Raw genomic sequence first — 14,977 nt, 5'->3', positions numbered from 1 at the left:
TTATTTATTAATATAATTAAAAAAACTTGAAAGTTAGAGTGATTAAATTAGGAGTAATTTGAAAGTTAAGTAATTAAATTAAAAAATAAACTTTAGTGAAATAATAAGAGTGAAAAGATAGTTGAGTGATGAATGATGCAATTTACCCATAAAATTTGTGTCAAGTGCAAATCACCCGTTAAGTTTTTAACAGCAATGTACGAAAACGAAACAAAAACTAAATGTTAGGTATGATTTTGAAAATATTAAAAGTTTAGGTACTAAAACGAACTAAAACTAATAATTTAGGTATTAAACATGTAATTTAACCTAAAATATATGTCTAAAATTTTATTATATTTCATACATTTAAAGGCATAAAAAGCTTGGATCTATGCTTGCCTTTAAAAGGTTTGAATCTTTATCTTTTAGGTATTAACTATGATATACATATTTAAAATATGTTTAAAGTTAGATTCTAAGTAATACTGATTAAGACTGATAGAAGGACCTAAATGATAATTAAAATATTGATAATTTGAGAGTTTATTATTATTTTTTGTTAGTTAAGGACCACTATGCAATTAACCCAAATATTTATATATTTCCTGGGTTTAAGAAATATAGCCGTTGCAAAAGGGAACAGCTCAAACCAAATTCAAAAACCTCGACCGTTAGAGAATCGTATCATTATCTCCGTGAAAGAAGCGTTTTTTCATTTCCTTCTCCGTTTTCTCCCCAAGAAAAAAATGGTGAGAGAAGAACCAAAAAGAAGCCCAGAAGTTTATCGGCAGCCAAACAGTGCCGAGAATAGTGAAAATGTCGATGACTTGTTTAGTCCCAGATTCAAATCCGTGGCAGCCATGGCTGGATGGGACGAGGAAGCTCTCATCATCGCTAGTCTCGTCGTCGAAGACACTCCAGATCGGCAGCAATCAAAACGCAAGAAACGCTCAGTTTTGATATCCAGCACTCCGCCGTGCTCCACTTCGAGAAGGTAAACTGTTAGTCCCAAAAGTTTCGTTCTCCTTTAATTTATCTGATTCTCGATTCATATAGTTCTTCAATTTTTCCCCAGGAAACGTAGGGCTCAGAGAAGGAGCCATGCTTCAACTCCGATTGCTCCATTAAATCTCGATGAAGAAGAGCAACAGATTTCAAAACAAGGTGATGAAGAAGAAATTGTTGTGGAGGATGAGAAGAAAACGAAAGTGAATGAACCAGCTCCTCTTCATTGTATGGATAAACTCAGAGAGGAGCTTTCATGTGCAGTAAGAGTCTTTCGGATTTTGATTTTGTAAATGTTCGATTCGCTTTCGTTAATCTTCTAGTAATAACTATGTTATTTGATTGGCTTCATAGATTTGTTTGGATATCTGCTTTGAACCAAGCACAACTCCGTGTGGACATAGGTAAAACAATTTTTAATTCAACGAAACCAGGCAAAATCTGTTGATCTTTTGATTGATTTGTCATTTGAGTGAAACCCTTTTCTCTTTTGATTGTAGTTTCTGTAAGAAATGTTTGAGATCGGCTGCGGATAAGTGCGGGAAACGATGCCCGAAATGCCGGCAGCTGATAAGGTAAAAAAACCGAGCTCGATGCCCCATTAATGGAAGATCAATTTAACATCATTGTAATCCTAATGAGCTTTTATTTTCTCAGCAATGGAAGATCTTGCACTGTGAACACAGTTCTTTGGAATACAATTCAGCTCCTGTTTCCCAAAGAGGTTGAAGCAAGGAAGGCGGCAGCTGGTGCCGAGTGTCAAAGTCCAGAGAGCGGGACTCGTAGCGGTACCCGAAGGACACGAACTCGAACTCGAATTCAAGATCCTGCATTGGCTGCAAGGCTACAGAGAGAGGATCTTGCGCGGCTAGTAAACACTAGAAGGGGGGGCCCTGCAAGGCAGCAACGAGATAATGATCTTTCGCGGCTAGTAAGCACCACCAGGAGAAGAAGAGAGACACCGGGACAAGACGGAGACGCGGCATTAGCTTTAAGGATGCAAAGAGAAGAGTTCATGGAAGCTTTTAGGGGAAGCAGTGGCCAAAATATTTCGTTAGCTAGAGCAAATTTGAGAGCTATGGCATCTAGAGCCATTAATAGAGGCCGGACTTAGTACTAAATTGGTTATGAAGGTGATCCGTTACATTTCTCTTTGAAAAAAAAAATCTTGTTCATTGTTGCACTTCCAATGCAACTAAGCTAATCTTGAAGATTTCATCAAGTTAATCCAATGTTGTACCAACTCTTGATTTGCTTTTGGTTATTGGTTGATCCTATGTAAGCCACTTTGTTTTACCCACAAGTGTTTGTTGTGAACCCTAGTAATAGTGTTAACTAGGTGGTGATTTTGGTTTAAGCCATATTTAGATCGATAGCAACTACATTTTGAATTTGAATAAATTTTTACTTGGACACACACAATTGCATTTTAATTTCTGGTGTCATGGGTTTTTCAAAATCATATGGTGATTATAAAATAATATTATTCAGAATTTTCTTTTTAGTAATTGATAATATATACGCATCAATATATGGAGCTGTTCAAAAATTGTTGGTATAATTATATATTTGATCCTTAATATTTTTACATTCTCTCATTTAAGATATAAATTTAATCTCCAATTAGATGGTGACATGTGTCGATTAGAAGATATTTTATTACTTTTTATTTATTTAATTCAATTTATTTTTCGACAGCGATACATGTCACCACCACATTAAAAGTGAAAATATATGCTAGGAGATACTCGAACCTAACACAAAGAAGAATGTCTGCGAGTACCTAAACCACCGAGCCAAAACCCTTCTTTGGTAAAGAAAAGGAAGTCAAAATGCAAACAAGGACACTCCAAACTAAAATTTGAAGAATAAATAAATATATATATATATATATATATATATTAAATTATAATTTAATGAATAAATATTTTTAATTTTTTATTTAATAATTATAATTTAATATATATTAAAAAAAGTTATTCTATTAAATTATATTAGGAATATATATTAAAAATTATTTTTTTCTATTAAATTATAACTTATTATATATATATAACTATTAATAAATATATTCAATATCAATTATAGTTAATAAATAAAAATTAAGAAATGTTTATGAGATTAATAAATATTACAAATATATAAAATATATTCTATTTTTTTCAAGTATATGATTTAGTTTAATGATTAAGGTGGTTCCATCCATGCTTAAAATCTCAAGTTTGAGCCCCCTTGTTATCATTATTGTTTCTTTCTCTCTCTTTATCTGTCATCAACTAAAATAGGATATATAGAAAATGTTGTAGTTTAGATCCAAATTGGGGCTTTAGTTTAGTGGTTCTGGTTTGCGCATGGCCAGAATTCTTGTCAAACACATAATCATCCTTTTAATTTTTTTCTCTTAATAAGATGGTGAAACGTGTCAGCACTTTATTGGTAAAAATATAAATTGAAAAAATAAGTAAGAAAATATCCTCCTACCCGGTAATGACACATGTCATTACTAAATTAAAGATTAAATTAGGACCAAATTGATAGATTGTATAAATATTGAAGATCAAATGTGTAATTATATCAAGTAAGAAAATATCCTCCTACGCGTGGGTTTTTCATAATTCTAATGAGGTTCACATCTCCATCTCCACTTGCGGCGGGGTGTTTCGGAACTCAGATGGTCAGTGGCTATTCGAGTTCCACAAGTATATTGGGATCTATACAGTGATTGAAGCTGAATTATGGGGGATGTATGTGAGGATATCGTGTGCAATGTTCATGAGACCGTGGTTTACGTAGGGTAGTGGTTGAATCTGATTGCCAGCAAGCTATTTGTTTATGTTAGATTTCAGTTATTTAGTTAGTTAGGCAATTATTAATTTGTTAGTTTGTTAGGTAACTGCTAATGGATGTGTATATATAGGCCTTAGTTTTGTAAATCATGTGTACGATGAATAAAAGAGTTGGAGCACTTTTTCTGTAAAAATACCTTTTAACATGGTATCATGAGTCAGTTTATTTCCCGTGACTTTTTCCTTCTTGGTCAAAATTGATTTGGGGCTTTTTTCCTCCTTTTTTCCTGTTGCAGCGATGGAAACCTGCACCATCGATTTCTATCACCCGCTGTTCTTACATGCCTCCGATGCACCGGGCTTCATTCTTGTTTCGCATCAGCTTCTCGGTATCGAAAACTATGGGATATGGAGTCGGTCCATGAAGATTGCTCTGCTTGCAAAGAACAAGCTCGGCTTTATCATCGGTGATTGTCGAAGAGACGATTTTGATGAGTTATTACATCCACAATGGGAGAGATGTAATGCTCTCGTCTTATCCTGGATCCTCAATACAGTGAGCAATGAACTCTCGGCTGGGATCGTTTTTGCGTCCAGTGCCGCTTCGGTTTGGCAGGATCTGAAGGAAAGATTTGTTGAGGTTGACGGTTCCAGATCCTTCTTCATTCACCGTGAAATTGCGCTTCTAACTCAAGGTGATTCTTCAATCTCAGCTTATTTCACTATATTGAAATTACTCTGGGATGAGTATGAAGCCTTGGTCCCAATCTCTCCTTGCGATTGTGCTATTTCTTAACGCACGGTTGCGCAATACACACATCAAAAATTGTTTCAGTTTCTTATGGGCCTCAATGAGACTTACACTGCTGTACGGAGTTAAATTTTGATTCTGCAATCATTACCTTCTGTGAACCTTGCGTATTCGATGTTAGTTCAAGAGGAGTCACAGAGGATTCATTCTTCTGCTCTTTCTCCAATCTCTGAAGTCTCGGCTATGTATTTTAGCTCTTCTGGGAACACTGATAGAAAGAAATTCTCTGGTGTGTGTGATTACTGTAAGGTTCGAGGGCATAAACGTGAGAACTGCTATCGATTAATTGGATTCCCTGTTGACTTCAAGTTCTCCAAGAAGAAAGGCAGTCAAGTAGCTTTGACTTCCACTCGATCTGTGCTTGGTCCTCACAATCAATCGAGTCCTGAGTCACAACAAGATGCTGCCTCTACTGTTCCTATGTTCACACGAGCTCAGTATGATCAGATACTTCACCTCTTGAACAAGGAACTTTATGTGGATCCAGCAGCAAATACTGCAGGTATTGATTCTACAAATAATAGTCTTTCTTTCAATTGGATATTAGATACAGGCGCTACTGACCATATGTTATCCGATTTTCAAAAACTAATATCTCCTGTTCCATGCATATCAGATTCTCGATTTGTTCATTTACCTAATGGCCAAACAGCTCCCATTACACATACATGTTCCTTTTACCTTAACCAGAATTATTCATTTACCAATGTCTTGTTTGTTCCACATTTTGCTCACAACCTCCTTTCTGTTTCCAAACTAACCAAAGAGCTCAAGTGCAGTGTTTCCTTTTATCCTAACTTTTGCATTTTACAGGATCTCTCCACTGGAAAGATGAAGGGGATTGGTAGAGAGTCTCACAGACTGTATTTTTTTGATTCCTCTACTTTTGGTTATGGTATTTTTTTCTGTTCCACATTGTAATTCTTCAAATTGTATGAGTCTTTCAACTATCAATAATACTAAGCTTTGGCATGCTCGTTTAGGGCATTCCTCTTTCTCTAGTTTACATAAAATACCATATTTATAGTCTTATAAGTTTCATGCTAACAGTGTCCATAAATGTTCTATTTGTCCTCTTGCTAAACAATCTAGGTTACCCTTTCCTCAGAGTATTTCTAGAGCATCTAAACCTTTTGATTTAATACATATTGATTTATGGGGACCTTATAGGATTTCTACTCATAGTGGTTATAGGTCTTTTCTTACCATTGTTGATGACCACACAAGAATGTCTTGGCTTTTCTTGTTGAGGCTTAAAAGTGATGCAATCCTCTCTTTAAAACAGTTCTTTGCCTATGTCAAAAATCATTTTTCAGTCACAATTAAGTTCATTAGAAGTGACAATGGTTCTGAGTTCTTTGCTAATGAATGTTCTTCCTTCTTTTCTTCCTTGGGTATTGTTCATCAAAGCTCTTGTGTTCATACTCCTCAGCAAAATGGTATTGCTGAAAGAAAACACAAACATTTATTAGAGGTAGCTAGAGCCCTTAAATTTCATTCCCAAGTTCCTGTTAAGTTTTGGGGAGAGTGTGTCACCACAGCTTGTTATATCATTAACATATTGCCTTCTTCTACTTTAGCTGGGAAAAGCCCTTTTGAACTCCTTCATGGCAAACCTCCCAATCTGCCTCATATGAGAGTTTTTGGTTGTTTATGTTATGCCACCCAACCAAATTACAAGGACAAATTTTCTCCAAAAGCTATACCTTTCATATTCATGGGTTACTCTGCTACTCAAAAAGATTACATTCTGTTTAATCTTGAGAAACAAACATTCTTTGTTAATAGAGATGTCAAGTTCCATGAGGACATTTTCCCCTTTAAATTTCCAATTTCCTCTTCTTCCTTATTTTTTCCTATTCAAGATGTTTCTGATTCTGATTTTTTGGTCATGCCCTTTCACACTACCCATCCCAATTCCCCTATACCTTATGGGTCTTCAAACCAGTTTGCATCACCTCAAGCTTCAACAAATGATTTCTTTTTACCTCAATCTTCACCTCAGCCTACTGTTTCTGGTGAGTCTTCATCCAGTAGTATTTCCATCCCTCCTAGACACTCTACTAGGGTCAAAAAACAACCTGCTTGGTTACATGATTATGTTCAGTCCTACCAATCTTCCTCTCATCCAGGTACTTATCCAATTTCTAACTTTCTTTCTTATTCTTATCTTCCTGTTAAAACTCAACTTTACCTTTCTTCTATCTCTCATTTGGTTGAACCTAAGACCTATAATGAAGCCATTCAAAATCCTGTATGGGTTACGGCTATGAATGAGGAGATTTTAGCATTGGAATCGAATAATACTTGGTCATTGGTTCCCCTGCCCTCTAATAAGACTCCTATTGGAAGTAAGTGGGTGTATCGCATCAAATATAATTTGAATGGAGAAGTGGAGCGGTTTAAAGCTCGTCTTGTTGCTAAAGGATACACTTAAAGAGAAGGGGTTGATTATGTTGAGACCTTCTCTCCTGTGGCAAAGTTGGTCACTGTAAGAACTGTCCTGGCTCTTACATCTATTCATCAATGGCCTCTTTTTCAGATGGATGTTTACAATGCATTCCTCCAAGGTGATTTGGTTGAGGAGGTATACATGTCCTTGCCTGATGGTTTTTGCAGCCAGGGGGAGACCAGGGTGTGTAGACTGCATGGGCTAAAGCAGGCTTCGAGACAATGGAACATGAAGCTGACAGAGGCTCTTCTAATGGCAGGTTATTCTCAAAGTAAGTTTGACTACTCATTATTCACTAAGTCACAATGAAGCAAAATTGTCATAATGCTCATATATGTGGATGATCTTTTGATAACTGGAAATGACAGTGGACTGATTCAAGAACTCAAAGATATTCTGAATAGAAATTTCAAGATGAAAGATCTGGGTTAACTAAGGTATTTTCTTGGTTTAGAAATATTGAGATCAGAAAAGGGAATAGTTATAAGCCAAAGAAAATATGCATTAGAGTTCATTGAAGAAATTGGACTAGGGGGTGCAAGGGTTGTTGCAACTCCCTTGGAACAAAATAAAAGATTGGCTTCTGAAGATGAGTTGTTAGAAGACAAAACAAGTTATTAAAGGTTGATAGGGAAGTTAATCTACCTCACTAACACAAGACCTGATATTGCTTATTCAGTACAACTACTGAGCCAGTTCATGCAGCAACCAAGGAAATTACACTTGGATGCAGCTTTGAGGGTGATCAGGTATATCAAAGGTAGTCCAGGACAAGGAGTGTTGCTGAGTGCAGAGATTCAGTCCCAACTTCAGGCTTTTTGTGACTCAGATTGGGCGACTTGCCCGACTACTAGGAGGTCAGTAACAGGTTTTTGTGTGAAACTAGGAGACTCCTTGTTGTCTTGGAAATCCAAGAAACAAAATACAATAGCAAGGTCATCTGCCAAGGCAGAATACCGTAGCATGGCAATGACTGCTGCAGAAATAGTTTGGTTAACAGGTCTGCTAAGTGAGCTTGGGTTCAAGAACATGGGACCAACAAATTTGATGTGTGATAACAAGGCAGCTCTTCAAATAGCAGCAAATCCAGTTTTCCATGAGAGAACAAAGCACATTGAAATTGATTGTCATTTTGTACGAGAAAAGATTCAAGAAGGAATAATTGAAACATAGTATGTGAAGACAACAGATCAACAAGCAGACATTCTAACAAAGGCCTTGGGAGTTCAACAACATGAATACTTGATTTCCAAGTTGGGGTTAATTAACATCTTTAACCACGAACTTGAGGGGGAGTGTTAGATTTCAGTTATTTAGTTAGTTAGGCAGTTATTAATTTGTTAGTTTGTTAGATAACTGCTAATGGATGTGTATATATAGGCCTTAGTTTTGTAAATCATTTGTACTATGAATAAAAGAGTTGGAGCACTTTTTCTGTAAAAATACCTTTTAACAGTTTACTACAGGAGGATAGGATCGGTAATGGCATGTTATCAATCGTAAACCATATTCATGTTTAAGTACAATGGAGTTGGGATATCCGTTCCTATTATATTCCTCGACAAGGGAATCGTGTGACGGATTTCATGGTGAAATTAGCTAGGAGTGAGGACTTCATGACTCACCTTATGGATCAACCGCCGGTTGGAGTTATTAAGTTTCTACAGGAGGATGAGTTGAACTCAGTCTGTAATGATGAGTAATGGCCAATTCTGTTGGCGTCGTTGTTGGTTCTTGTCATATTTGATTTTTTCAAGAGTTATGTGTGTACTCTTTTCTTCCACCTAGAGTTAGGAAGGTTTTTAACGAGCACACACAGTTCTTCATGTGTATGATTCCGTTCTTAATCATACATTATTTACCAAAAAAAAAGTTGACGACGGGTGGTTTGATTGAAACATTTAAATAGTTGGATGATCTGATTACACTATTAGACTATGCTTAGAATGTGTAATTTCATTTTTTACAATATAAAATCAACGACCTAAGCTGTCTTGAGAGCAGAAGATGTTGAAACTTGGGGATCGAGGGAATTCGATGCTATCACTCATCCCATCATGATGTCCATATTCCTATGCATCAGTCTTCTCCTTTTCCAATGTCATCACTTTCTCCTTCTCAACCTCTCCTTTTCCCTCTGAATTGATCTTCTTCATCACATGCACATGTTGATTATTATTATTATCATCAGATTTTGCATGCTTTTCTTCTTCGCCACCTTCATGCAACTGCTCGGGTGAACCATCCACAGCACCTCTATCTTTCTTCCGATGAATAATTCTGAAATGATGACATTTAGTGGCCCTTTCCGCCTCTGAAAACCTACTCTTTGAAATACTACAACCCATTGAATAAAGCAAGAGATGAATGCAATATGTCTTGTTTCTTAGTGCATACATGCATACATGCAGATATATATATATATAGACATATATAACCATAAGAGGGTGAAACCTTTTAGTAGTTAACAATGGTATTGGTTAGAACCTTCTATTTTTTTCTTTCTTTGGTGTTAAACTGCAAAATCCAACCAAATTTGTAGTAATCAATTAGTTAATTGTTTGATTACATATTATATTTACGTTGAACATGCATATCAAGTTTTGAGTAAATTAAAAGTTTTATTTTTTTTATTTTATGTGAAAACTTTTCATCTGTTAAATATATATTAATAAAAAAATTCATTTGGATCGACATAGAGATATAAAATTGACCAAAAATTTTGCATGCTTCATAAGTACAATGATATTGTTTTTCGAAAAAAGGAACATCTAAACTTTATTAAGACATACACACACTTATTTTCGTCCGGGATTTTTTTCGAGTTTATAATAATATTTTCGGATTATGCCAAGTGTTAGGACGTGTGTCACCCTCTGACCGGAAAAAAATTACAACGCTAAAATGAAAAGAAGATGGGACTTGAACTAGGTTCCTTTGACAAGAATGGAGAACCTCAACCACTTGCGTGATTTAAAGCAAACTACATGTAGTAAATATGTTATATCTTAGTATAAGCTTAAATTCTTAATATTATATATATCTTAACTTAAATCCACATATTAAATTAAATTCAGATCTTAACATTAAAAAATATATTTTATTTTTATTTGAACTTATTAAGTATATTTTATTCTTATTTTAACTAAAAATATATATTAGTCTTATCTTAACTTAAAAAATATATTTTGTTCTTATCTTAACTTTTAAAAATATATTTTATTTTTATCTTTACTTATTACATATATATTATATTATTAACTTAAATTATTAAATATATTCTATTTTCACCTTAAATTATTAAATATTATTTATTTTTATTTTAACTTAAAATATATATCTTATTCTTACCTTAACTTAAAAATATATATTCTTTTTAATTTTAATTTAAAAAAGTGTATGTAATTCTAATTTTAATTAAGAAATAAATTTTATTTTTATCCTAACTATAGAAATATATTTAATTTTTTTTTAATTTTAAAATATTGTAAGAATAAAATATAAATATTTAAGTTAAAGTAAAAATAAAATATATCTTTCAAAGTTAAGATAAGACTAAAATATATTTTTATTTTATTTTAGTTAAGATAAGAATAAAAGATTTTTTTGTTTGTCCAAAAAGAAGGAATTAAAGATTAGTTATACTAAGATACAACATATGCACCACTTGTAGTCCATTTCAAATCAAATCATTAGCTTTGTCCTGGTGGTTACCTATCTCTTTTCTTACTTAAGACTCTTAATTTTCTTTCCACAAGATGGTGACACATGAGACCATCTGATTCGAAAGTTAAATCTATTTTAATTTATTAAGATTATGACCAAACTGATAGAGTATATAAGCAAGAGTGACCAAATGTATAATTATATCACTTTTATTAAAAAAAAAATCAGCTTTCTTGTCACATGTTAATGGTACGTGGCTTAATTGAATGCATTTAAATAGTTGAATGACCCAAATGAAACAAATTTAAAAAGGATGATCAAAATGAAAAAGACACTATAGTTAGATGGTCAATGATATAGTTTACTCAAAATAAAAAAAATGATCGCATAAGATTCTGAACCCGAGTCAGTTGAAAAGTTTAGGATTACTTGAACCACTAAAACAGGCAAAACTGTCGAGATAATGTATGTGGGAATGTTTAATTCCCAAAATAATGAACTCAAGCTATTATTTCTCCAAATAGGGTGTTTGCTATAGATAACATGCAAAGGTTGGGATCTCTCGGCGTCATCAGGAAAAGGGTTTAGGATTTCTCGACGTCTTCAGCTTACATTGGTTCAAAGGATCTCTTGGCATCTCTCGGCGTCTTCAACACATAATGTCCATGAATGAAATGGATTGCTCGGCGTCTTCAACAAAAAAAATTTCATGCATTAAAAGATCTCTCGGCGTCTTCATTGAAAAAAAATTCCAATCAAACTTGGAATGCTCGGCGTCTTCTATGCAAATATATGGAGTTCATACGTGGAAAGCAACGCTGCACGCATGCATGCGTTGGGTAGGGACTCACTCCTCTTCTTATTCTTTTAATTATCAGAGTTTCTTTATTGGGTGTTTTTCCTAAATTGTATCTTTTAACAAAACAGAATCCACGTGTCAAAATTTATATTTGTACAGTGAATCAAGTAAAGTACATTATGAAAATCATCTATATGATAAAACTTTATAATACAAGTAATGAAGTCACGTGTCCAAATTACAGGCTTCCACATGGATATGATAAACTTGATCCTAATTCGATTGTCCGAATCGATTTTTTCCAGTTTGATATCCGAAATAGTCTCAAAAATGATGATTAAATTTGATCCAAAACTCAACTATACTCGACTCGAATAAAAATCGATCCAAATTGTAGTTGGACCAGCTATAAACTTTTATAAAACTTATCAATATAAAACTTGAATTACATATTCTAACACGTATTATAAGATCGAGTTTGGGTTAAATTAAAATCTCTAAATTATGGTTTAATTCAAAATATTAAATGATTAAAAGTTGAAATGAGCACAAATGATAAGATTGACAAACAAATAGACATATTTTTAACAATAATATATTAATAATTTTATATATACTTAATTAGACTCATACTCAATTTAACCCAAATTGGCCCGATCCCTAAACCCCATAGCTAAATCCTAAACCCTAATATGGCTAAATCCTAAGTTCTAAACCCTGTATGAACAAAATTAAATCGAATGTAGTCTAGACACAAACTAAATTGATCTGAAATGATCCAACTTAAATCTAATACGAATGATCCGTTTGTCACCCCTACTTCTACTTAAACCTAAAATCATTTTATAACATATACTCTTAATAAATAAAGAAAATAATTATACGTAGAAGGGGTGACAAACGGATCATTCGAATTAGATTTAAGTTGGATCATTTCAGATCAATTTAGTTTGTGTCTAGATTACATTCGATTTAATTTTGTTCATATAGAGTTTAGGGTTTAGGGTTAAGTCAATATTAGATCGGTTAATTTTTTGTTCGGGTCAATACGAATCGGTTAATTTTTTAAGGGTTGAAAACTTTCAGCAATTAAGTGGGTCACTACTCGGTAGCCTATGGGTAAAGTATAAAGTATTATCAGATTTGGTGATATCGACATTTCAGTAATTCTGTGTTTCTTCGTGTTTATTTTTTATATCTATATAAAATATAACGTGTTAATAGTTATACTTTAAAAGCCTATGGTTAAACCCTAAATCCTAAACCTTATATAAACAAAATTAAATCAAATGTAATCTAGACACAAACTAAATTGATCTGAAATGATCCAACTTAAATCTAATACGAATGATCCGTTTGTCACCCCTACTTCTACTTAAACCTAAAATCATTTTATAACATATACTCTTAATAAATAAAGAAAATAATTATACGTAGAAGTAGGGGTGACAAACGGATCATTCGAATTAGATTTAAGTTGGATCATTTCAGATCAATTTAGTTTGTGTATAGATTATATTCGATTTAATTTTGTTTATATAGGGTTTAGGGTTAAGTCAATATTAGATCGGTTAATTTTTTGTTCGGGTCAATACGAATCGGTTAATTTTTTAAGGGTTGAAAACTTTCAGCAATTAAGTGGGTCACTACTCGATAGCCTATGGGTAAAGTATAAAGTATTATCAGATTTGGTGATATCGACATTTCAGTAATTCTGTGTTTCTTCGTGTTTATTTTTTATATCTATATAAAATATAACGTGTTAATAGTTATACTTTAAAAGCCTATGGTTAAACTCTAAACCCTAAATCCTAAACTTTATATGAACAAAATTAGATCGAATGTAATCTAGACACAAACTAAATTGATCTGAAATGATCCAACTTAAATCTAATTCGAATGATCCGTTTGTCACCCCTACTTCTACGTATAATTATTTTCTTTATTTATTAAGAGTATATGTTATAAAATGCTTTTAGGTTTAAGTAGAAGTAGGGGCGACAAACGGATCATTCATATTAGATTTAAGTTGGAACATTTCAGATCAATTTAGTTTGTGTCAAGATTACATTTGATTTAATTTTGTTTATATATAGTTTAGGGTTTAGGGATCAAGCCAATTTGAGTTAAATCGGGTATGAGTCTAATTAAGTATATATAAAATTATTAATATATTATTGTTAAAAATATGTCTATTTGCTTGTATTATAAAGTTTTATCATATAGATGATTTTCATAATGTACTTTACTTGATTCACTGTACAAATTTAAGTTTTTAATGTTATTTAAAGTACTATAACGTCTTTTGTACAAGGATTGGGCAGTGAGGCCACACTATTGATATTTTCTAATAATAGTTGTTTCATTTAATCAGGTAGTGTGGTCCATAAACTCTCAAGAAAGTCAAAACTTAATTAATGAGATTGAAAATCCATTCCAACAACCGAATGATCACTTCGATTTCTTATTTTTCACGTGAGTTCTGTTTTGTGAAAAGATACAATTAAGGAAAAGCACACAATAAAGAAACTCTGATAATTAAAAGAATAAGAAGAGGAGTGAGTCCCTACCCAACGCTGTTGCTTTCCACGTATGAACTCCATATATTTGCATAGAAGACGCCGAGCATTCCAAGTTTGATTGGAAAGTTTTTCAATGAAGATGCCGAGAGATCTTTTAATGTATGGAAATTTTTTTGTTGAAGACGCCGAGCAATCCATTTCATGCATGGACATTATGTGTTGAAGACGCCGAGAGATGCCAAGAGATCCTTTGAACCAATGTAAGCTGAAGACGTCAAGAAATCCTAAACCCTTTCCCTGATGATGCCGAGAGATCCCAACCTTTGCATGTTATCTGTAGCAAACACCCCATTTGGGGAAATAATAGCTTGAGTTCATTATTTTGGGAATTAAACATTCCCACATGCATTACATATATTAAATTGTAATTAGTGTTAGATTTAAAATGAAAATCAGTTTTTATATTTTTTAAAATTAATTTTTTTTCATTTTTCATAATATTATTAGAGGATTATTTTTATTAAAATATAATTAAGATCAAATTAATAAAATATATAAATATATTAAAGATCAAATATATAATTATATCAATTTTTAAAAGTCATATCATCTCATTAAATATTAACAGTATGTGGTAACACTTGAATAATTAAGTGGTTTGATTGATAACAATTAAAAATTGGTGGTTAAAATAAAATTCAGCCATAGTTAAATTATCATGGGTGTAATTTTCCCTTATTTTTAATGAATAATATAGGGTAAGATACGTCTCTCAAATGGAATTTTATCATTAATTTTTAAAAGTTATAAAATAATAATAATAATAATTTATAAAATTATTACTCTATTCTTGTTAAACTGTTACAAAATAAATATTAAATTTATCAAATTATTACAAAATAATTATTAACTTTATTAAACTGACAAAATACTTATCGAACATTATGATTATCA

The 14,977-nt window shown here is 32.8% G+C and overlaps 1 protein-coding gene across 1 annotated transcript; it reads left to right on the top strand.

The window, feature by feature from the left end:
- The first annotated feature begins 701 nt into the window (after positions 1–701).
- LOC120212747 (LON peptidase N-terminal domain and RING finger protein 3-like) lies at positions 702–2,145 on the top strand. The gene is made up of 5 exons (XM_039210955.1): positions 702–976; positions 1,058–1,250; positions 1,342–1,391; positions 1,488–1,562; positions 1,645–2,145. Exons 1-5 carry the CDS (start codon positions 729–731, stop codon positions 2,099–2,101), a joined length of 1,023 nt encoding a protein of 340 aa, XP_039066886.1. The 5' UTR covers positions 702–728; the 3' UTR covers positions 2,102–2,145.
- The last annotated feature ends 12,832 nt before the right edge of the window (positions 2,146–14,977 follow it).

Source organism: Hibiscus syriacus, unplaced genomic scaffold (assembly GCF_006381635.1).
Source record: "Hibiscus syriacus cultivar Baekdansim isolate YM2019G1 unplaced genomic scaffold, ASM638163v2 tig00000738_pilon, whole genome shotgun sequence".
Classification (NCBI taxonomy): Eukaryota; Viridiplantae; Streptophyta; class Magnoliopsida; order Malvales; family Malvaceae; genus Hibiscus; species Hibiscus syriacus.
The sequence above is the reverse complement of the archived record's forward strand: the minus strand, read 5'-3'. Positions and strand labels throughout refer to the sequence as shown.

Coding starts and splice junctions, on each gene's coding strand:
- LOC120212747 (XM_039210955.1), top strand. CDS start 729: ATGGTGAGAGAAGAACCAAAAAGAAGCCCAGAAGTTTATCGGCAGCCA. Junction 1,251..1,341: donor GAGAGGAGCTTTCATGTGCA/GTAAGAGTCTTT, acceptor TTGGCTTCATAG/ATTTGTTTGGATATCTGCTT. Junction 1,392..1,487: donor ACAACTCCGTGTGGACATAG/GTAAAACAATTT, acceptor TTTTGATTGTAG/TTTCTGTAAGAAATGTTTGA.